The 24,476-nt window shown below is 40.6% G+C and overlaps 1 protein-coding gene across 2 annotated transcripts in view; it reads right to left on the reverse strand.

Moving 5' to 3' along the window:
• UNC5C (unc-5 netrin receptor C) overlaps window positions 1-24,476 on the reverse strand; it is a 364,439-nt gene that overhangs the window by 103,515 nt on the left and 236,448 nt on the right. For both annotated transcript variants that reach the window (XM_006084638.3, XM_006084637.3), the window contains exon 3: window positions 12,963-13,106. In XM_006084638.3, coding sequence (XP_006084700.1) covers window positions 12,963-13,106 — 144 coding nt within the window. The remainder of the gene's footprint in view (window positions 1-12,962; window positions 13,107-24,476) is intronic.

Genomic DNA, 24,476 nt, shown 5'->3' on the forward strand with positions numbered 1-24,476 from the left:
GAAAACTAATTTTTTGTTTCTATGGAGAGATGCGAAACAGCATGCAAGAAAGCCCACCATGTCAATGTGAACATTTATGAAATGGGCAGAAAATCACATCCCTGTACCGAACCAACATCCCTCAGGCTACTTTGCCTGACACCATGTGAAAGGTGAGTGTGACCTACACTGGGAAAGTTGAGGATAGACAGGTCACAGCTAGAGTGTAATGGGTCTTACTACCATCCGAGTTCCTCTGAGCCCTGCTGAGTTTGGAAGGAAACTAGAGAAAAAAATACCAGCAAAAAGATCTCCCTATGGTGCAGCAGGCAGGTTGCTGATGCTATTGTCTTTGAAAAAGATAATAAATGTGTTCTTATACCAAGTTTTAAAACATTATTTACATTTAGTAAAAACTAGAGGCCTGGTGCACAAATTCGTGCACGGGTGGGGTCCCTTGGCCTGGCTGGCAATGGAAGCCTATCAGGGGGACCCAGCCGGCCGGGGGGAGGGGCTGTGGGAAGTTGGCTGTGGGAGCACACTGACCACCAGGGGGCAGCTCCTGCGTTGACCGTCTGCCCCCTGGTGGTCAGTGTGCATCATAGCGATTGGTCAACCAGTCGTTCCGGTTGTTCTCAGTCCTAACAGTCGCTTAGGCTTTTATATATATAGATGTGTAGCCCATCAGCAATGCTACTTCATTATGCTGGACTATTTATTAGAATGAAATATTTTTTAAAAGACAAAAATCTTGGTGATATGACAGGCTAATACTTTGAACACAAGAGTTCTCTGATGAAAATATTATAATAGATATTTCTAGTGGAAATTAAATCTTAAATTCCACATAATAAGATCAATAAAATATTATATTACTAATGTTGGTTGTTTTTTGTTTTTAAACCTCAGAGGGTTAGGTGAACATTAAGAGCTAGTGAATCTGAAAATGTTTTGGAAGAATATAAAGGACAAAACACATGTAATAAACAATTACAAGTATTTCTATTTTTATTACTCAGAGAGTTCTGGCATGAAAGATGATTAATAATAGGAGTAAATTTTCAGTATGTCATGCTCTTATATAATTTGGCCATATAATCCATAAACCATAGTATGTAATATTCTTTACTATTTTTATGGAATTTAGGGTTTATTGCTGTGTTTTCCAAATGTGAGTCATGACTCCTTAGAGGATTATATATCAATTTAGTGTATTAAAAAACCAGCATTAAAATATGAAATTAAATAAATAGAAGATGTCAAGGTATATAATACACAGTGTTATTATATACATATATGTGTACTAACAGCTACACACACACACACACACACACACACACATCTGTGTACATTTGTATGTGTGAAGAGAAGGGTATTATTTAGTAGGTCATGATATAAACAAATTTCATTTTATCGTAGATCACTGTGAAAATGATCTGAAAACAACTGGGAAGCAAAATAACATTGTGGTGGAGAGCAGGATTCAGGTCCTAACTCTACCACTTGATGAGGTGTGTGACCTTGAGCACATTGCTTAACTTCTTCTTACCTTAGTTTATTCCACTGAAAAATGTCTATGACACTAGGGACTATCATATATAATAAGGTCATATAGGAAGAAGCACCTATAAAATTCTATCATCATGCCTCGAATATAATCGGTGTTCAAAAGAGAGTAATTCCCCCATCTCATCTTTTCCCATAGTATTAGTAAATTTTATTGTGCTACACAAACATTAGGCATTATCCCTCTTAGACAAAGAGTGAAAGAAAACAATTAGGAGTGTGGGAGGACTAATGATTGAAGGTGATATGTCACAAAGAGAAACCCAGGGACTACCATGCTGTGCTTGAAAAAGAACAAAACAGATCTTGTCCTTAGGTTGGGCCCTGGGAATCTATCGTTTTAAACATGTTTTTATTGATTTAAGAGAGAGAGAAAGGGAGAGGGAGAGAGAAAGAGAAATATCAATGTGAGAAACATTGATTGGCTGATCAGCTGCCTTCCCCAACCAGGCATCAAGCCTGAAACCTGGCCAAGTGGAGTTTAACTGGGGACCCTTCAGTGCATGGGCAACACCCATCCAACTAAGCCGCACTGGCCACGGCAGACTCTGCGATTTTAACTGTTCCCACAGATGTGTTTTATGCACAGCACTAATATCTGAGAACCACAGATTGGCTGACTGCTTATTTATGGAACACCCACCACATGCATGGCACTGTGCTGGATCCTGCAGGCTGTGGGAGGGAGGAGCTTGGGAGCCTGTGGGAGCCAAGCTGACCTGCTTCTGCACTTGGCTCTTACCACCTGGTTTACTGTACAATGAGTCCCTCTTGGCATGTCCACAGTGTCAGGATGACTCCCTTTTGCAGCGGATGATGGCTTACATTGCCTAGCACAGGACTTGGAATTTTATTTGTATCTAGAGGCCATAACCGAGAGAATGTTAGGAACAATATTTTTTCCCCCCAGAAACATGGCACCCACATGGTTTGTCTATTACTTTTCTAAATTTTAATAGAGACATGGGTATAAAACCTACCCCTTAACTTTTTCTTCTTGTTGCTCAGCTCTAGCTGTATGTTGCCATGCAGGAATGCAGGCTTAGTGGATCACAGGCAGCATATATGATTGCTAACAAAAGTTAGTAATGTATCTTATTAAAATTCTAAAATTGTTGTCAACTGCTTAAAGTTTATCAAAATACCTATATGAGCCAACATTTTAAAAAAATATATTTTATTGATTTTTTACAGAGAGGAAGGGAGAGGGATAGAGAGCTAGAAACATCGATCAGCTGCCTCCTGCACACCCCCTATTGGGGATGTGCCCGCAACCAAGGTACATGCCCTTGACTGGAATCAAACCTGGGACCCTTCAGTCCGCAGGCTGACGCTCTATCCACTGAGCCAAACCAGTTAGGGCTATGAGCCAACATTTTAAGAGGCAAAACGTTGGTGTGTTATACTGGGCCTGTGGGCTGCCATTTTGAGGTATTGGTCTAGCAAGTTCAGTGCTGAGGGTGTCACAGTGATGCTAATAGCTCTTGTGGCCTCTCTCCCACTTCAGAGATAATCCTCTAGACTTGTCCTCACAGCTCCCCTCCTTCTCACTTTCAGACACTTAATCAAGAAAGCCGACCAAGAGATCCCAGTGGCAAAGCCGTTTCTGTGAGTAGGATAGCACACGTACCATATCCTGAATTAGTCTTTTATAATTATTAGTTTATATTCCTTCACCTACTTTCAGAAAGAATTGAAGGCAATACATGTCAGAAGATTAAGCAAGATTTCTTTTTAAAAAAATGCAAACTATTAGCACCTCAGTCAGGAGAATCAAAAATTTCTTGATGGCTGAAAAGACACTTTGTTATCATTCTTGTAATTCCTGATGACCATATGGAATTGCTACAGTTGCCATGTCTGAAAACCGGAAGCTCTTTCATGTACAGAAGTAACCTGTCAAAGGCGATTATGATCTGTGCTCCATTCTTGCTTTTAGAGTAGGAATGGCTGCCTTCCCTTTCGGCTAGTGTGCCCATAAGTAACCAATCACGATATTCCTCTCTGTGTCTGGAATCAGCCTCAGGGTTCTCCCCTGCGCAGGCCTCTGGGAGGCCACAGCTAGCATTCAAGATGTGGTGCATCCACAGTCTACAGTTCCCTGTCCAGAGCCTCCTGACGTGGGTATGTCTGCACGGCTGTGGCTGTTTTTCTACCACATATTACATCGCTGCTAAATTTCACTTCAAAAAGTGAACTAATCCCAGTCAATTGCTTAATTTTTACATTCTACAGTGTTTTGAGGTCAAATATATCTTGGTGCTTAGTGCATTATACATCCTGAATAAATGCCAAACTCAATTCAATTTCCAAAGTAATCTCCCATCCCCTTTACTGAAGGTCTGATGAAAACAAATTCTCTTATGGTGCGATACAACCAGGACCCTAAGAAGTTAACTCGCTTGTTCTAGATCACAAGCTTTTTGGAAGCGGCCGACCCCGTGATATGGGTCTGCTGAAGGAAGAGTGTTGCTTAGTGGCTTTATTTCTCATAGAAATGACCACTTTTGTGCTTTAAAGCAACTAATATTTATTATCTCACAGTTTGGAGGCAGGCGATCTGAAGTCAGTTTCACTAGGCCATAATCAATGAGTCAGCAAGACTGTGCTCACTCCAGATTCTCAGAGAGAATCCATCCATAGCTTGCCTCTTCCAGATTCTGGTGGCTGCCAGCCTTCCTTGGATTATGGCTGCATCCCTCCAGTCTCTGCCTCTGTGGTCACATGGCCTCCTCTTCTGTCTGTGTCAGGTGGCCCTCTGCCTTTCTCTTATAAGGACACTTGTAATGGCATTTAAGGCCCACCTGGATAACCCACGATAACCTCCCCATCTCAAGATCATTAATTTAAGCACATCTGCAAAGACCCCTTTTCCATGGCAAGTAAGATTTACAGGATCAGGGTTTACCTAGTAGGACCATTATCCAGCCTACCACAGGGGTTAAGAGTGTGGAGCCTGGGTCCACGTGCCTGACTTTAATCCCGGTTCTGTACTTAATAAGGTTCATGTGCTTTGGTTTTCTCATCCTAAAATGAAGGCAATCCCAGTACATATAGGGTTATTGCGAAGGTTAAATAAGGTGATACACGTAAACACACTTAAGTCAGTGCTGTCACATAAAAACCCTCTATAAATGTCCTCATTCAGATAACCACTCCATCATTGTAGCTGTCAAACTTTCAGAGTTCATGGTTGTATTGATACTTAAATAAATTAATTACTTTATTTACTTATTTATTTCTACCAAGAGGCCACATTCCTTGTGTCACAATTAAGCCTTTTACCTCCCAAATTTGGCTGGTCTTGACAAAACGACCCCAGATTTCGGGAAATTCTGTACTTAGAGAGATTCATGTGGAGTTATCTGCTGCTGGCCATCTATACTCTGTGACTCGGGCCTGACCTTGCATTAAGCAAGTACAGCTGCTTTACAATGATTCTCATTTTCCTACTTTCAAATTCTTTTTCAATTAATTCTTCTTCATGCTTAATGAATAGAGGTGCTAAATACATTTTTAACTTTTAAAAAAATTGCTTTAATGTACTTTCAAAGTACTCCTCTAGTGAATAAAATAATTCTATGGTCACATATAGTAATAATACTTGTGTCATTAAAGGGGAAAATGTGCCTTTCTTTCAATAATGGTAAAAGGGGCTAATTATGTTGTCAGAGTAGAGTACAACTTATGCTTAAATCACCAGATCTGGCTGCTAACAGGACATAACTGCTGTGAACAGACCAGTACAGCACATATTGTGAGAACCAGATTAGTCTTCTGCGCTTTGGGCACTTATTAAAAGTGAAAAATGCCCTAGTGTAGGCCATTATAACCTTAAAAAGTTTGTCCTAGTCTCGTTTTTCAGGAATTGTGTATCTTACCTTTGCTGGATTTCTTTTTAAATCATGAAATTATTTATTTATTTATTTATTTTAAAAATATATTTCTATTGATTTCAGAGAGGAAGGGAGAGGGAGAGAGAGATAGGAACATCAATGATGAGAGAGAATAATCTATCAGCTGCCTCCTGCACGCCCAACATTGGAAATCGAGCCCCAAACCCAGGCATGTGCCCTGATTGGGAACTGAACTGTAACCTCCTGGTTCATAGGTCTACACTCAACCACTGAGCCACACCAGCTGGGTCAATCATGAAAATGTTTATATTCAGAAAGTCTGTATTTTTTAAGTGTAAGGAATACAGTATGTAAAAAACAGATGGAATTTTTTTCACTTGCTTTTTCTTCTAGAATATTGGGAAATATAAAACAAAGCAGACAAAAGCCAACCAACCAACCAACAAAAATAAACTACATGAAGTTTCCTCTATGGTTAGATAGAAAAGTCAAGACTTGTCACGTTTCTGAAAATCTGCACAATGAACTGGACTGCAAAGAGAAAAGTTTGCTTAAAACTCAGATTTACCATTTCCTAAACAAGTGACTTAGGCAAGTTACCTGCTTCCATGCCTGTTTTATTATTTGCAGAATAAAGATTATACCCGGATCTCTCTCATAGGATTGTTGGGGGCATCGAGACTGTTAACAGGCACACAGTGGTTCTCAACCTTCCTAATGCCGCGACCCTTTAATACAGTTCCTCATGTTGTGGTGACCTCCAATTTCATTGTTACAAATTGAACATAATTAAAGCATAGTGATTAATCACAAAAACAATTTGTAATTATATATGTGTCTTCTGATGGTCTTAGGCGACCCCTGTAAAAGGGTCGTTTGACCCCCAAAGGGGTCGCGACCCACAGGTTGAGAACCGCTGCACAAGGGGCTTTACAACAGAATTGGGTACACAGTAAGGACACCATAAATGTTGGCTACTTGGAAAGATAATTTTTAAAAGTTTAATGAAGAGGAAACACTTTGATTGGTTTCTGCTATTTTGTAACCTCATCTTACCTTTGAAAAGGCTGTTTTTGATGACTCTTAGGAATTTATCACCAAAACTTACCATAATTCACACCTAGGGACAGAGGTTAGAGTGACCCTTAAGCAAATAAGCTGAAGATTATCGTGGTGAAGGGTTAAGTTGTGCTGAGGCATGGCTACTTCTTACTGCACTGAGGTCATTTCAACAGAGAAATCTCCTGTGAACACAGTCCCTGCAGAAGGGAAGGACCATTTCAGCCATTCTTCTTTATTTCTTGGCTTTGGGGCATTTATAGGACATATTTGTATTCACAGAGTTCTGCTAAAATTTTTTTCAAATAAGTATTTTAGAGCTAGAACGCCAAATGACATCCATTACAGAGAAGAGGAAGAGAAAAAACACATGGGAAGCCATTCTTTTATAATTCACACTGCATCTTTCATTTCAGAAAAAAATGATTATATGTCATCACAACATTTTTTAAGGCATGTCTTAAGGATAAATAATAAGAAACATGCCAACTTTATGGATGAGTACCTGACATATCAAAAAGTTAGGACTCTTTTTTTCAGAGTACAAAAAAAGAATGCAATGATTGCAGGCAAGCTTTTTTTTTTTTTTTTGCAAATAAGCATTTTAGCCAAAAACTTCCCTTTTCACCTAGCATAAAACATTGCTTTAATGTCACATTTTAGTCTGGTGGGTTACCAGCTCTTCCTATAACAAATAAATAAATGATTTTCCCCAAAATATAACTTATGAGACAGTTTTCAATCAATTGGATGTCTAGCTCTCAAAATAAATATGGCCTATAAATGTCTATAGATTTGTGGGCTTCCACAAATCTTGGGACCTTCTATCCATATATAAAAGCAAATATGTTTGGAAAAATATAGACTCATACTATTATAGCATTTAATCTTGAAATAGAAACAACATGATTAAATACTGCTTAATACAATAGCTGAGATTTATATAACACAAGAAGAAATTAATTGTTAAAACTTTCTCTTATCTAAAAAGTCTAAATTCTACAATTAATCTCCTCTATTTCAAGATCTGGCCTCTGTAGTTTATAATGGGCTTATTAGGGGCTTAAATGGTTATACAAAGAATCAAACAACACTTTAATAAATAGGTGATTTATTCCAATGTGTTGGCAAGCCTGCTAAGCTCTATCAAGATAGTTGGCATTAAACATCTAGATACTTTCATAGTATAATATAAATCTTTCAGAATACCTAGTTAAAGAAATACATTATTTGGCTAAATTCCATAATTAATTAATTTTGTTTTTTGCTAGGTAGAGTAGATAGGAAATGGAAAAAATGACATAAAAGGCCATGAATAATGAGTTCTGTATAAAAAAAATCAACACAATAATTCACAAGATTATGTATATATTTAATTGGAGATACTATTACCACTACTATAGAACTATCAACTCATTCATTCCTTTAAGATATTTATTAAATTCCCACAGTGTGCCCAGCATCGTTGTGGGCATTTTGAATTAATCAGTGAAAAAAACAAACATAAATCTTTGTCCATAGGGATCTTACTCTCTAAGGGGTGGGAATGATAGACCAAAAAGCATAAACATAATAACTAAGTAAATATGTAAGAGTTTAGAAGTTAATAAGTACTATGGAGAAAATGAATAAGCACAGAAGTGTAATGAGGGTTTGAAGTGTGTGTGTGTGGCGGGGAGGGGTGGGGAGCACAGAGACAATCACTTCAGGCTATCTGATGTCCTTAATTCCTTGGGTAATTAATGCATTAAATTCCTTGGGCAATAAGAAGAACAAATGATTAGCATTCAATACCATCATCACTTTGCCCTATCATATGTTTTCAATTTAATTTCAGTTTTATATGTCTTCATTTACTTAGCACCATCTACATGCAAGGAACTATGTTTAGGTATTGGGGATGTTAACCTTTAACACAGCAAAATAGCTTTTTTGAGAACACTTGCAATTCAGGACATTCAGTCTAATGGCCAATTCAGAGAAACAAAGGAGAGGTATGCTCTTTTACAGACTTGGGAGGGTCTATTGTAGATAAAGAGTCCATTGGAGGAAATGGAAAGTTTGAAGGATAGTGACTTTTCATTGGCTGAGTTATATCATTCTCCCATTGGCTGAACTGTTATGGGCAAAGAGGAATTTTCTTCCTCCTGCTGAGATGGGAAAGTAGTATCACTTCTTATCCAACATTCAAGGCAGGTTGCCCGGCTTCTTGTCCCAGCATCAAGAAGGGTTCAGGAATCTGGAGAAGGCTGTGTGTAGATTTTAAATAAGAGTCCAGAGACGAAGTATAATTTTGAAAGGCATTTGGGGGTTAGAGGAGCTTAGCAAAAGGAGCTAAGATCCAAGATCTAAATTCTCAGGTCTCCTCCTCTCAGGACCCCATGCTTTTTATTAACACAATTTGTCCTGAGGCAAGGCAGAGATATACACTTCAAAGGGTCAGGGTTTCCTACAGAATCCATTGTCAGAATGGGGGAATTAGCCTACGGCTGTTCAGGTGTTTGGCCAGTAGGAGGCAATAACATGTAGATTAAGATGCCTTTTAGCTGTCTGGCAGCCAAGCTATAATCCCTTTTCAGGTTTGGGGAAATGCCTTCAGCCATTCCCAGATGCAGCCCTGCTGTCATGCTGGAATTGGTCTCAGGCAGCAAGTCACTTCCTGTTGGGGTCAGTTGGGTGCCCACACCTGAGAGTTTTCTCTTCCTGCCTCCTGAATGCATTTTAAATGAGGTTTCTGTTTCTTAATTTTCACAGGGATATAATGAAGAAAATAAAGTGCCTGTCCTTGTGAAGCTTATATTATAGTTATTCACACAGTCAACATAAAAAGGAAAAAAAATAATGATTAAGAGAAATTTTCTCAAGGAAAAAAAAAAGCAGGCTTGGGGTTAGGAGAATGATAGAGCTGAGGTCAGTAGGTTTTAGGTAAATTGGTCAAGGTCTACACCTCTGTAGAGGTGATCCCAACCCCCTCCCCTCAGAGATCTGTCATCTATTCCAAGCTCCATGCCTCAGGCAAGATTTTTAATCTCTGTTGGTTCTCAATTTACTCATCTGTAGCATGATGATAATAAGATCTATCACATAGAGTTGTCCCAAGGATGGAATGAGATAATCCATGTAAATGCTGGTCAAAGGTAACAAACTTTCAATTATATGATGAGTAAATTCTGGCAATGTAATATACAGCATGGTGACTATAGTTAATAATACCATATTGTATACTTGAAATGTTCTAAGACAGTAGATCTTAAGTATTCTCACCATAAAAGAAAAAGGTGCCTAACTGAGGTGAAAAAAATAAAGTTAATTGGAACAGCACCTCCATAATGATCATTATTCTAGAACCCATCTGCCCAGTACCAAGCGCACGTGCCTCTTGAGCAATTGACCTGTGGCTACGTTTAATTGAGAAGTACTGTTGGCGTAAGCACACCAGATCTCAAGGATTGGTATGGGAAAAATGTGTTTATTACTTGTTTATATCAGTTAAATAACTAAATAATATATTTTCAAAATTAATTTTGCCTCATTATTATTTTTTATTTTAATTTTAACTTTTTTGGTTAATCCTCACCTGAGGATATTTTTCCACTAGTCTTGAGAGGGGAAGGGAGGGGGAGAGGCAGAGAGAGAAACATTGATGTGAGAGAGACACATCAACCTGCATGTGCCCTGACCAGGGCCAGGAATCAAGCCTGTAACCATGATATCCAACCAGGGACCCTGCAGTCTGCAGGCTGATGCTCTATCCACTGAGAAAAACTGGCTAGGGCTAATTATTATTACTTTTTAAATCTTTATTGTTGAAAGTATTACGTATGTCTCCATACCTTACTTTTCTCTGCTCATGCAGGAGTCTCCTCTCATTCAGTCTCTTCCAGCCACTGTGGCCAATGTGGTTTTCTTGGCACTGGCTTGCCTTCTGCCTCAGGATATCCATCCATACTTTTCCAACTTGCTGTTCCCTCTGCCAGACTCCCTCCCTCTCCTCTTTCGGGTTCCTTCAATTGCCATCTTCTTCCTGAAGCCTGCCTTGAACACCACCCCGCAGCACTGCTTGGTACCATTTCTTGCTTTGTTCATAGAACTTACCACTGGTTTGTACCTGATTATTATTGATTAGATTTTTCCCTTCCTCACCAGAACACAAGCTCCATGAGGGCAGGGATCATCACTTTTTTTTTTTTTGGGGGGGGGGGGGGTTTCATACCATATCAAATACCTACAATTGGTCCAAGAACAGACAACATGTTTGCTAAATATTTGTTAAATAATTGACTTTTTACAAATAACGAAGGGAAGTAAGAGAAGGGTGATATCCTTCAGTATGATCAATTGCTGGAAAGCATAGAAATCAATGTATTTCTAATGTAGCATGCTCAATACGAAGAAATTCTTTGTGGTCAGAGTTGAAAACATAGGCTGGATATATAAACCATGAAATATGGTGTTATGGGCTGCGTTGTATCTTCTAAAATTTGTGTGTTGAAGTCCTAATCCCCAGTACCTCAGATTATGACTTTATTTGGAGAAAGGCCTTACAAGAGGTAATTAAGTTAAAATGAGGCCTTAGGGTGGCCCTAATTCAAAATGACTAATAGTTTTTTTACTGTTTTTATTTTTGATTTTTAGAGAGAGAGGAAGGATAGAAACATCGATGAGAGAGGAAATGTCATTGATTAGCTGCCTCCTGCACGCTCCCACTGGGGATGGAGCCAGAAACCCAGGCATGTGGCCTTGCCAGGAATCAAAGTGTGACCTCTTGGTTTTTGGGTTGATGCTTGACCACTGAGCAATACCGGCCAGGTGAAATGACTAATAATCATATTAAGAAGAGAAAGCTGGACCTGGACTTTTACAGAGGAAAGAGGACTATCTACAAGCCTAGGACAGAGGCTTCACAAGAAATCATTACTGTTGGCATCTTGAGCTCAGACTTCTAGCTTCCAGAACAGTGAGAAAAGACTTGTCTGTTGTTTAATCCACACACTCTGTGGTGCAGCGGTTCTCAACCTGTGGGTCGCGACCCCTTTGGGGGTCGAACGACCCTTTCACAGGGGTCGCCTAAGACCATCCATCGGAAAACACATATATAATTACATGTTGTTTTTGTGATTAATCATTATGTTTTAATTATGTTCAATTTGTAACAATGAAAATACATCCTGCACATCAGATATTTACATTATGATTCATAACAGTAGCAAAATTACAGTTATGAAGTATCAACGAAAATAATTTTATGGTTGGGGGTCACCACAACATGAGGAACTGTATTAAAGGGTCACGGCATTAGGAAGGTTGAGAACCACTGCTGTGGTGTTTTGTTTTGGCAGCCCTAAAACACTAACACAATGATATATGCCATTGTAAGGAATTTTGACTCTTCACATGAGCCCCTGTAAATTTTAAGCAGGGAGAGATGCGATGAGGCCTGAGTTTTAGGAAGATTGAATGTGTGGTAATACGGAAGAAGGTTGGAGGAGGGCAAAGGCTTGAGGCCCAAACACTAACTGGGACGTATTTACAATGGTTGTGGTCTACCTCATGGTGAAAGGAAGGAAGAGGCAAGTATGGAATTGGGGAAGCACCCGAGCCAGGACTGTTGGAAACTTAGTGACACCGTAGATATAAGTGATATTGACATCTGCCACAAAAAGGGATTTAGAAAAATGCAGACCCGCAAAGGGGTTCGGAGAATAAAACTTGCATGGACTGTAAGTTCTGGTTTCATACTTGAGAAAATTTCTCAAAATGGAACCTTAAAACAGATTATAGCAGCATTCATGCTGCTCAGGATGTGAACAGTATTCATTGAAAAAAGGAGTCTGCAGAAAGAGCTGCAGGCTATATCTCCTTTTGGGGATAATAATACCATACCAGTACATCAACTTAGCATATTAAACATCAGCATATTAAAGAATCTGGGAAGTTCTGCAATGAAGAAACTTCTATAACTTTGGCCAAAAAGAAGGGGGTATTTTCAACATTGATTTGATTATACAACGCTTTTTGTGAGGCACTGCTGAACCTCTCCCTGAACATGAGTACTCTAGAAATTAACACAGCGTGGAGAATAGTGGTAATTTTGATGCAGTAGAATGTTTCCAAAATAAACAGAGAAGCTTTGTCTGGGTAATCTTTGTTCCCAATAGCAAATCTAGTCAGCATTGTCTTAAATTGGCAGCATAAACTCATTAAAGGAATATAGTTGGTTTTCCCATAACCTAATTATTACCAGATTTTCAAAATATCAGAATCTTTTTGATGTAGCACTATTTTTTTTCATGTTCCAAAAGGAAAACTATTCAGTGCCTTGAAACAAACAAACAAACAAAAAATAGTAATATTCTGCTGACTTAAGGGAAAAGTGCTCAAATGCAGAAATCTGAGAGCCATTTTTGATCAGGTTTTTTTGATGCTAGAGCAGCCACACTCTAAATTTTCCCATATCCCACCGGCCCCCCACACCCACAGGGTCTGTGCACAATGACTCACATGCGATGCGCACGTAGGCCTTCCGGCTCTTGGTGGTGCCCGCTGAGCTCCAGGCCACACACTGGCACCAGTAATCATCAGGCCCAAAGAGTTCTTCCACTTGTTGGCGCGAAATCTCAATGCTCACTTCCCGGACAATGAGACCTAATCAGAGAAAGGAAGAATTAAGTCTGGAGAAGATTTGTACTAAAGAAATACAAAACATCATACCATACTTTTTTTCCACTCGGTGATCCTTCTTGATGCTATAGATCAACATCCCAGATATTGCCTCTCATCTCCTCTGATTTTCCTCTGGCTCCAGTAACCTGACTCACAACTTTTTCATTCTCTTATTTGCTTTTTCAAATCTTCTGGATTCATCAGAAGATGAAAGTGAAGATCTATTATTCCACAAAATTACACTTTTCCTCATATGGCCTAATAGTCATCCTCTACCAAGTTATCTCCTCCTGTATATTTAAATGTGAACTTGAATTTCACAGCTTCTAAGGATTCTACCTCAATTACATAGGCTGTGGGTGAGAGACCCACATGCTGTACAGAGAATTACAGATCTAAATCTTCTTAAGAAGATTTAGTTCACATGAAATGAGAGAGAACCACCTAAAACTATAATCATAAGTGCATAAGTTAGAAATATGTATGCCTACATATCAGGTCTTATCATATCAGCAAGTAATTTATAAATATGTGGTGATTATTTAACAATTAAATTATGTTAGCAGATGTGTTTCAGTTATTAGGCACACGTTTTCTGGAAAGATATAGTAGCCCCAGGTAACAAACCTCTACTATTCTATCCAAAGAATGTATGACTTTAAGGTTTTCAGGCAAAATATTTTAATAGCACAAATGTTTCTCTATAATTGTGATGTAACCAAAATCCTGTTAAAGATAAAGTGGTCTCCAGCTAAAATGCTCAAATACTTAGAATTTGTTTCACAGAATTACGTAATCCTAAATAACATAAATTTAACTGAGAATCTGGGATTATCATTTGAGGGGTGTTTATCTTGAGGATTCAAAGCCTATTTCAGAGATTCATTCTGCAGTTTGCATCTTTGCACTGAGCAACAACAGAGATCTACAAGATATATGTGCGTGACTGTCAGTTCTCCTAGAGACTGAACTTGCACTTTCCAGATGGAGTGTCTATTGAGAGAACTAACAGGGCACCCTTGGGGAGTAGAAGAATTCTCTCTGTGTCAAGTATGAGCACAGGAAGAAAGTTTAAACATATTACTTTCTACCATCGACTCATTCATTCATTAATTCATTGAACAAATATTTATTATGTATCCATTATATAAAAGACACTGCACTAGGCTGTTGGGAAATGATGAGGAAGATGGTGATTTTCCTCAATGAACTGATATTATAGTGAGGAAGGAACATATTAACTACAGATTGTACAATTTATTATTTAATCATAATTGTGTTCAGTGCTGCAAAGGAGATATATAGGGACACAGAATGAATAACAAGGGGAATAAAAGACCCAACATGAATTAAGTTTGTTAAATTAAATGGGGAGAGTGGCAGGGCATATGGAAAGAAGCAGGAAAGAGAATGGGAAGATTGAGGTTCCAGGAGAAGACAAGCCCCAGACACAGAAAATAATGGCATGGATGCAACTAGAGATGAGAAGGGGACCAGTTTTTATAGTCTTGTAGACTAGTGATTCTCAATGCGGACCCCAGTACAGCTGTGCTAACATCACCTGGAATTTGTTGGAAATGTGAATTCTTGGGCCCCACTTCAGACTCAGAATCAATAACCTTGAGAATCAGGCCCAGCAATCTGTGTTTTAACAAAATCTCTAAGAACTCTGATGCACGCTATAGTTTGAGAACCACTGTCGCATAGCATGGTTAGGATTTTTAATTTCTTCCTGAGATCTATGGACATTATTAAATTGTTTTAAGCAAGTAGATGATATAATCAGATGATAATTTTTAAAAAATACGTATGTGATGTATGTGATAAGTGGTATATATAGTTTAACTGGTTCTTTGGAGTTTAATTAGTTCCTCAAAGTTATGATTTCTTAAAATGTTTGATTATGACTTTTTGGTACAGGTGACATGAAAAGGGTGTCATCTAGAGATTTAAAAAAAAGTATCCCAGAACTTACCCTAAAAACCAAGGATAACAGCACTCAGGGAAACTAACAATTACCCAATAAAAGTAGTTGCTGACCCAGTGGGGAATAAACAATATTTCCAACAAAAGCTGATGGGACTTTGAGTCACAGAAATGGCTAAGCCCTTAGGTTCATTCACAAGTCTCTGAACTGGGATGAAGCCCAGGAAAGTGGATTTTACAACCTTCAGTCAGGGAAAGACCCTGAGGGGCAAGTCTATATTGTCAAGACTTACTGAGTATACTTAACATTATTTTGAAAGTTAGTAATTTTCTTATCCTATCTAATAAAAGACAAACATGGTAATTAACCATACCTCTGCTATGCTTCCCATTGGCTAATCAGCAGGATATGCAAATTAACACATTGTATGCTGGAAACGTATTTATACGTTTTACGTATTTATACGTTCTACCAGTGTAGTAGAGCTCGGGATAAAAACTACCCACAAACAATGTGTTAACTGTCAACAAAGATGGTGGCCGGCAGCCACGCAGCTGAAGTGAACATGAGGCTTGCTTGCTCCAGTGATGGAGGAAGCCAAGGTTCCCGCCTGCCGCGGCCCAGCTCTGAGCTCCAGAAGCAACAATATTTCAATTATACATGCTAAACAAACCCCAGATACCTGCTTTCAGCCAGCCACGGCCTCAGAGCTGGAGCCGGCTCTCAGCTCCAGTGACAGCTATAGAAGGTAAATAAATCCCAGAATAAAAAAGAAAAAAGAAAAAAAAGAGGCTGGGAGCTTCAGTCGCCCGCCAGCCTGAAAACGGCCCTCAGCCCCTCACCCAGACTGGTCAGGCACCCCAGTGGGGACCCCCACTTTGAGGCGGGTGTGACCAGCTGCAAACAGCCAGCAGCCCATCATCCAGGCTGGCCAGGCACCCCAGTGGGGAACCCCACCCTGAAGCGGGTATGACAAGCTGCAAACAGCCATCAGCCTGTCATCCAGGCTGGCCAGGCACCCCAGTGGGACCCCCACCCTGATCCGGGACACCCTTCAGGGCAAACCAGCCGGCTCCCACCCATGCACCAGGCCTCTATCCTATATAGTAAAAGGGTAATATGCAAACTGACCCTAACAGCACAAAGACTGGGAATGACTGGTCACTATGACACACACTGACCACCAGGGGGCCGACGCTCAATGCAGGAGCTGTCCTCTGGTGGTCAATGCGCTCTCACAGTGGGGAGCTCTGCTCAGTCACAAGCCAGGCTGATGGCTGCCAGTACAGCAGTGGTGGTGGGAGCCTCTCCTGCCTCCTCAGAAGCGCTAAGGATGTCTGACTGCAGCTTAGGTCTGCTCCCCGCTGGCAAATGGACATCCCCCGAGGGCTGCCGGGCTGCCAGAGGGATGTCTGATTGCCATCTTAGGCCCAATCCCCCAGGGAGCAGGCCTAAGCCAGCAAGTGGTCACCCCTGAGGGGTCCCAGACTGTGAGAGGGCACAGGCCGGGCTGAGGAACCCCCTACTCCTGAGTGCACAAATTTTTGTGCACCGGGCCTCTAGTGTTTATATAATGATCAGCTTAAATTTTTTTTTCAAGTAACTGGAATATTCCAATCCCTCACTCCTCTATGAAGAGATTAGTATATATTTTACCCTATGCCCAACTAACAAAATATCCTCTACAGGGAAAATTCCAATTTAGTAGCAAATACTACTTTCCTTCCTCTTTCCTGGTCCCTGCCTAAGCCCCTCATTTCCTATCTTATTGTTATTATTGTCATTTTCCCGACATCTAGAAATCCATGCAAAGATGGATCACCGCTTTTCCATCCCTCCCCCACCTTTTTAAAAATTCCACTTTCTGGTGTTGAATACTTTTGCCTGTTTTACTTGTTTATACCTTCTCTCTTGGTGCAGAAATTCACTTACTGGAAACAAAGCTCTTCCTGTAAAGTTGCTGCAGTAATTTACAGTCACCAAAGGGCTGATAAACTTGCTGTCTGTATTTCCTTAGACCTATTATGGCTCTTTCCAAAATGCAGAGCAGCCACAAATGGGCTCAGGATATAAAACCACATACAAATATTTTCTGCCCCAAGATGATAACTTTAGGTTTCATTCCCCTCACCCCTTTTACTTAAAGCAATTACAGGAAACCTAATTAAATGCTAGGGGAACGTCACAAGTCCACTGTAACCTTTTAGTTCAAGTACATTCTACTGACCACGGATCTGAAGCCTTTTAAGAAGCCACAGACCGACCCTCCTGTACAGGAATTATTCATAGTCTGAATGTTCTGAATTGTGTGTCCCAGGCTCCCTGTGGGTGCTGGAGTCAAGCACACACCGATTTTTGTCCTCAGCCTCACAGACACCCCATTCAGAAGGGAATGGATTGCAGTTGCGTACAGTTGTCCTACCACAGGCTCAAAGATTACTTCCAAATTTCGGTCAACAACACAAGAACAAGAAAGAACTGAACACAAAGTAATTAAACACAGCTTAGAATCCCTGAGAACCTGCTGCATTATTCAAACTCTGAGCTACTTGGTCGCATACCACCTTTTCATTACCACGGGTACATTCACTCCCTGTCCCATTTCGCTCATCAAACCAGAAGCTAGTGGTGTGGGTAAAAGCAGGTAATATCCTTTCTCATGGAAAGTAAAATGGCAAATCCGCTTGAAGTCTTGAGACAGAAAAAACAGGCTGCCTTGAAATTTGAAATGCCATCAGCATTACTTCCAAGGCGGGCTGCTTTGAAGAGCATTTGGGAACTTGAAATTGGTTTCAGGTTATTTAAAGGTGGGGAGGAAATGCTTCAATCTCCAGGACTTACTCAAACACAAATGTGCATTTCCCATCACATCTGATAACATCAAAGACTTCCCATCACTGTTCTTCCTTTAATAGTGGCGTCTCAAGGAGGCATGTTGTTTGAAGTTTGCAGTGATTTGCTTTTATAATAGGATTCATTGTGGTTTGGGAACCAGAGTGCAGGAAAGTAATTAGCATCATATACCAAGAAGTCTCATAATGAGTACAAATATGCACTTGTTAATAGGGAGTTTCAAATGATTTTAAAAATTCAGATGCAAGTGCAACTCTCTGGTTGGATTGTGGTGAGGTTATCCATGATTATGGCAATAAAATCTGCTAATTGACATCTATACCTTATCTTTAGCATAATTTTAATTTCATAAGTGTGGTCAGGCTCCACAAATAGTGCTGTTTTTTTAAGAGAATACTATATAGGGATCACAAGTACATGATGAATCCTGTAGTATAACTATTTAAAACACGATCCATATTCCTCCAGAAACGTAACCTATAATGCTTCCAACAGGTACGAAAAGTCCATGAATGTCAAAATTACATTTAATTCCAGTAATGTAAAGATGGATCAAATATCACCTACAGCCTTCAGCGGTCATTTATCTTATTTATTAGGTGATATTTATTTATTTGTTTGTTTATTTATTTATTTATAAATATTTTTATTGATTTCTGAGAGGGAAGGAGAGAAAGAGAGAGATAGAAACATCAATGATGAGCAAGAATCATTGATCGGCTGCCTCCTGCACGCCCTACACTGGGGATTGAGCCTGCAACCCCAGGTATGTGCCCTGACTGGGCATCAAACTGTGACCTCTTGGTTCATAGGTAGATGCTCAACCACTGAGCCACGCTGGCTGGGCTCTGAAGTGGTATTTAAAAAATCATGCATCATCCTAAAAGTTTTTTTTAAATGTGGCTATTAAATTTGTACCTTCTGATACCCCATGTATGTTTCACTAAAAAGCAGCCTAGCCCCACGTTAGACTTAGATGCCTGAGTTGTATTTCTCATCCCTCCTAGTTGCTTTGTCTTTCATCTGGCAAATTGAAGTTTTGAGATATCATGTTCTGCAGACTCCCTCCCACCCTCTTCGTATTGTGTGAAGAGCTACAGGGGTCACTGGGCAAAATCTCATTATGATACATTCACAGTTAGGGGTTGGTGGACAATGTACAAAACTGCAGGTAGGGATGTTCTGGAATATATTACATTTTATTGAATTAGTGTGGTCTCTTTTTCATGTTTTCTTCCAGAGCCTAATCCTATTAGTTTTCACTAATATGGTCTAAAATATGAAACATATCAGTTCTAGATGTCTTAATATAAATTAAACCACACAAAACACCATCATTACTTAAAAGGATGTCATGCCATAACAACTGACAATTATTTTCACAATTTGTAACTCACTAAAATAATCAAAATATGATGGCTTAAAAGGCAGGACTTTATAATCAAGACACTGTTTCATGTTACATGAAGTCATCTGCCAACCTTTAAACTACATCTGGAAAAGGAGACACTGTGGACACATAATTTACAAACTTTCCTCTGAAATGTTTTTCTCAAATTTTAATATAATATTTAATATGTAAATAGACCATCTAATTAACTGAAATTACTTTGTGTAATTGGGAATTAGAACTTATTGGTGTATTAGATTTATCATGAGTATAATTTTGTTTCAGTTACATTTACTATCTTTGTGATCCAGATCAATTTACTGCAAAGTTAAAGGATGACATGGCTGGGACTGAATGGTTCAAGGGATTTGTTTGGGAGTATTTCATACCTAGGGCATTGACTTGATTCCTTTTTATGTGGTAGTTTCTAGTCACTTGGTTCTGTCTGATATCCTGTGTCCAATGAGGGTCTGTGTATTTTTGTTGTTGTTGTTACATTTTTGTTTTGTCTAGAACTGAGAAGAAAATATTCATTGATTGTTCATCTGGAAGGAGGAGACTTCTAAAAAGCTATATAGCAACCATATATAAATTCAGTTTTTCCTCTTGAAACTTGAAATTTTAATTGCAAAATGATGTTAAAATGGTGACAAATGTTAAAATATAGTGACAATTAACACCATTTTCCCTTTCCTTTCCAGCCACCATCAAGCTTAGAGATGCAAATATGAAGGGTATTTGGAGTGTGAGTGTGAAAAATATTCTTTCTTACATATAGAGTTGTAATGAGTTGATAGAAATTAATCCTACCTGCTTTGGCCCATCATTTAATTCCTGTTCTTACCTTTGGTGATAAAACCCTGTTTCAAGAAGCCTTTCTGAAGATCAAAATGGGAACTAAATGCTTTTTTGTATTTACTCTGCATGTGTGTCAATGTTCTTTAAAATATAAAGGAGCAACTTTGTGAAAATATGAAGGTAATTTGTTTAATTTGGAAGGACAGAGCATATTACATTAAGATAGCAAATGCATTACTCTCCTTAATATTTTCCATTAAACACCTAACTTACTATCCTCTCTAATAATAGACAAACATGGTAATTGACCGTACCTTCACTATGCCTCCCATTGGCTAATCAGCGTGATATGCAAATTAACCGCCAACAAAGATGGTGGCTAATTTGCATACTGCAGGCAGGGCGGGACACCAGGAGCCACCATCCAGACCCCGTTGTGCGACCCCAGGAGCCAATGGAAAGCCAGGCCACAGGCAAGGAGACCGCCCGGGACCCAGGAGCTGCCTTGCCTGCCGCCGTGATTATGATCATGATCGAAAAGCCAGGCCGCAGGCAAGGTGGCACCCCGGGACCCAGGAGCCACCCTGCCTGCAGCCCGTGATGGTGATCGGAAAGCCGGGTCATAGGCAAGGCAGCACCCTGGGACCCAGGAGCCCCCTTGCCTGCGGTCCGCGTTCATGATCATGAACGGAAAGTCGGGCTGCAGGCAAGGTGGCCCCCTAGAACCCAGGAGCCCATCAGCGAAGTCTGCAGGAGAAGCAGAGATCAAGCTATGAGGGGGAGGGTGGGGGGCGGAAGGAGCTACAGGAGCAGCTCTGGCCGGAGACTGAAGACTCCCACCAGAGCGAGGATCAAAGACTAAAGGCTCCAGCCGCAGTGAAGGCTGTGTCCAGAGCGAAGATGGAAGGCAGTGGCCAGAGTGAAGGTCTGGGTCCCGGGTGCCAGAGGAAAACTGGTGCTGGCAGCCAGGGGAAAGAAGGCCTATGCACGAATCTTCGTGCAACGGGCCTCAGCCCAGCCTGCACCCTCTCCAATCTGGGACCCCTCAGGGGATGTCCGACTGCTGGTTTAGGCCTGCGGGATTGGGCCTAAACTGGCAGTTGAATATCCCTCTCACAATCTGGGACTGCTGGCTCCCAACTGTTTGCCTGCCTGGCTGCCTGATTATCCCTAATCACTTTTGCCTGCCAACCTGATCACCCCCTAACCAATCCCCTGCCAGCCTGATCAATGCCTAACTGCTCCCCTGCTGGCCCAATCGCCCCCAACTGCCCTCCCCTGCTGGCCCGGTCACCCCTAACTGCGCTCCCCTACTGGCCTTATCACCCACAACTGCCCTCCCCTGCAGGCATGGTCCCCCTAACTGCCCTCCCCTGCAGGCCATCTTGTGGCTGTGGGTGCTGCCATCTTTGAGGGTGTGACAGTCAATTAGCATATCCCTCCTTATTGGCTGTGGGTGCCACATCTTTGAGGGCGTGACAGTCAATTAGCATATTCCCTCCTTATTGGCTGTGGGCACCGCCATCTTTGTGATGGTGTGAGGGTCAATTAGCATATTCCCTCTTTATTAGCTAGATAGGATATATATACATATATATATGAATGTATACTTCAAACATTTTTTTAAAAGTATAGTGTTTAATAATTATCTAGATCTAACAACATGCATTTCTATGTATCCTAATTTCATGTAATTTATCCTATTTAATAATAGACAAACATGGTAATTAACCATACCTCCGCTACGCTTCCCATTGGCTAATCAGGGTGATATGCAAATTAACTGCCAACCAAGATGGCGGCCGGCAGCCACGCAGCTGAAGCGAACATGAGGCTTGGTTGCCCCAGCAATGGAGGAAGCCAAGGTTCCCCGCCTGCTGCACCCGGCTCTGAGCCTGAAAGCAACAGCTCCAAAATGCAACTATGTTTCAATTATAGAAGCGAAACAAACCCTAGAGACCTGCTTTCAGACAGCCGGCATTGGAGCTGGAGCTGCAACAAAGTTTCAATTACAGAGGTAAATAAATCCCAGAATCAAAAAAAAAAAAAAGGAAAAAGGAGAGACTGGGAGCTTCAGTTGCAGGCTTGGCCCACCTGAAAACAGCCCTCAGCCCCTCACCCATGACTGGCCAGGCATCCCAGTGGGACCACCACCCTGAAGGGGGTGCGGGCAGTCTGAAAACAGCCCTCAGCCCCTCATCCAGGCTGGCCAGGCACCCCAGTGGGGACCCCCACCCTAAAGGGGGTACGGGAAGCCTGAAAACAGCCATCAGCCCCTCACTTAGGCTGGCCAGGCACTCAAGCGGGACCCCCACCCTGATCCGGGACACCATTCAGGGCAAACCAGCTGGCCCCCACCCATGCACCAGGCCTCTATCCTATATAGTAAAAGGGTAATATGCAAACTGACCCTAACAGCAGAAAGACTGGGAATGACTGGTGACTATGACACACACTGAACACCAGGGGGCAGACGCTCAATGCTGGAGCTGCCCCCTGGTGGTCAGTGTGCTTCCACATGGAGGAGCTCTGCTCAGCCACAAGCCAGGCTGATGGCTGCCACATCAGTGGTGGTGGGAGCCTCTCCTGCCTCCTCAGCAGTGCTAAGGATGTCCGACTGCAGCTTAGGTCTGCTCCCCGCTGGCAAGTGGACATCCCCCGAGGACTGCCGGGCTGCCAGAAGAATGTCTGATTGCCAGCTTAGGCCCAATCCCCTGGGGAGCAGGCCTCAGCCAGCAGATGGTCATCCCCCGAGGGGTCCCAGACTGTGAGAGGGCACAGGCCAGGCTGAGGGACCCCCCCCCTCCAGTGCACAAACTTTTGTGCACCGGGCCTCTAGTTAGTAATAATAATGGAAGCAATTTTAACAAAACCTTAAACAAGATTCCTATCAAAAAGGGTGGGGAATAATAACATGTTTTGGATATCTAGTTGACTGTATACTTGTGAATTACTCTTGTTCATTTATTCATTCAATAGGTATTTATTGAGATTCTATGTGCCATGGACTCCTCTATGCACTGTGAATACAGTGGTGAAGAAGACAGAGGAGGTTTCTGTCATTCTAACATTCCATTGTGGAGGTAGTTCTTGAGCATCTATTGTGTGCACAGTAATTTCTAAGATAGCTATAGAGATGAATTGCTTATGGATTCTGCAAAGTGTTCTCTCTAATACTAGAGATAAAAGTAGAAGTTTACTGAGTAAAGGAACTCTGTCATATGCATTGTATATCTATCAGAATAGTAATGAGTGAATAATTTGTATTTTTGTAGCCATAACACAGTGGTGTTAAATTCCAGATATTAAATAAATTTAATTCTAATTCAGAAGAGTAAAGGTAAGTGGTATTTATTGAACACCTAGCATGTATCTCAATTAACCTGTATGATAAACCTTGAGGATTAGTATTGCTTTATCTATAATATGGGCAAGTAGCAGACGTCAGAATTGAAACAATGTTTTGCACAGCCAATAATTACTGAAATCAGGATTTAGCACTTGTCTAAATCCAATATTTTTAGTCTTTTCACTGCACCAAATATCCCTCAAACTGTGTCTCCAAAAATGTTCTCTGGTCAAATGAGTTTGGGGATTTCTGTTTAGTATACCCTCCTCTTAGAAGCTCAGCATGCTCATCAGTATATTGAGGCATTGGTCAGAACCTTTGGCATAAAGATGTCTGTTTAATTTGTATTGCCACCATTTTCCCCAAATTTATTAAATCACAGAATCCTATAGTTAACATAAACACAGAACCCCATCTTATCATGGCTTTGAATGTGATTTTGTTTCTAGTCTCCATACATTGATTTAGTGAATAAAAGAAATTGATTGTTTGGAAAATTCTAATAATCCTATGAAGAAAGCTGTAGTGCAATGGGTCAGAGGGGGTGATCAGGAGAAACACAGAAATGGAATATCTGAGTGTGATGCTACAGTGTGGTTTGGGTTTAAAGATTTAGAGAGGAATCAGAGATACTTCAGGAGGAGAGAATAGCAGGAAGCCAAAGGGCAAAGAGAAAAAGCATGGAATACTAGAGGGGAGAGTAGTTTATATAAAACAATAGAGTTAGATGGAACAGAGATTCACTGAGAGCCGTGAATGGCAGCTAGAGAAATGTGTGGTGTGGAGCAGGAAGCCTCTAAAAATTATAAATTGGTGAAATGACATTTTAAAAAATGACATATGCTTCAGGAAGATTAATCTGTCTCTACCAGAAAACAAGACTAATCTGATTTATTTAAATAATTTTAATTATTATTACAAACTTTGTTTTCATATCTCTGATCATACATTGTCATTAATCAGAAGTGTTAACAGCAATATTCTGGACCCTCTGAAAACACTGTCTGACAATGAAAGCCAGGCACATACATAGAG

This window comes from Myotis lucifugus, unplaced genomic scaffold (genome assembly GCF_000147115.1).
Source record: "Myotis lucifugus unplaced genomic scaffold, Myoluc2.0 scaffold_12, whole genome shotgun sequence".
Classification (NCBI taxonomy): Eukaryota; Metazoa; Chordata; class Mammalia; order Chiroptera; family Vespertilionidae; genus Myotis; species Myotis lucifugus.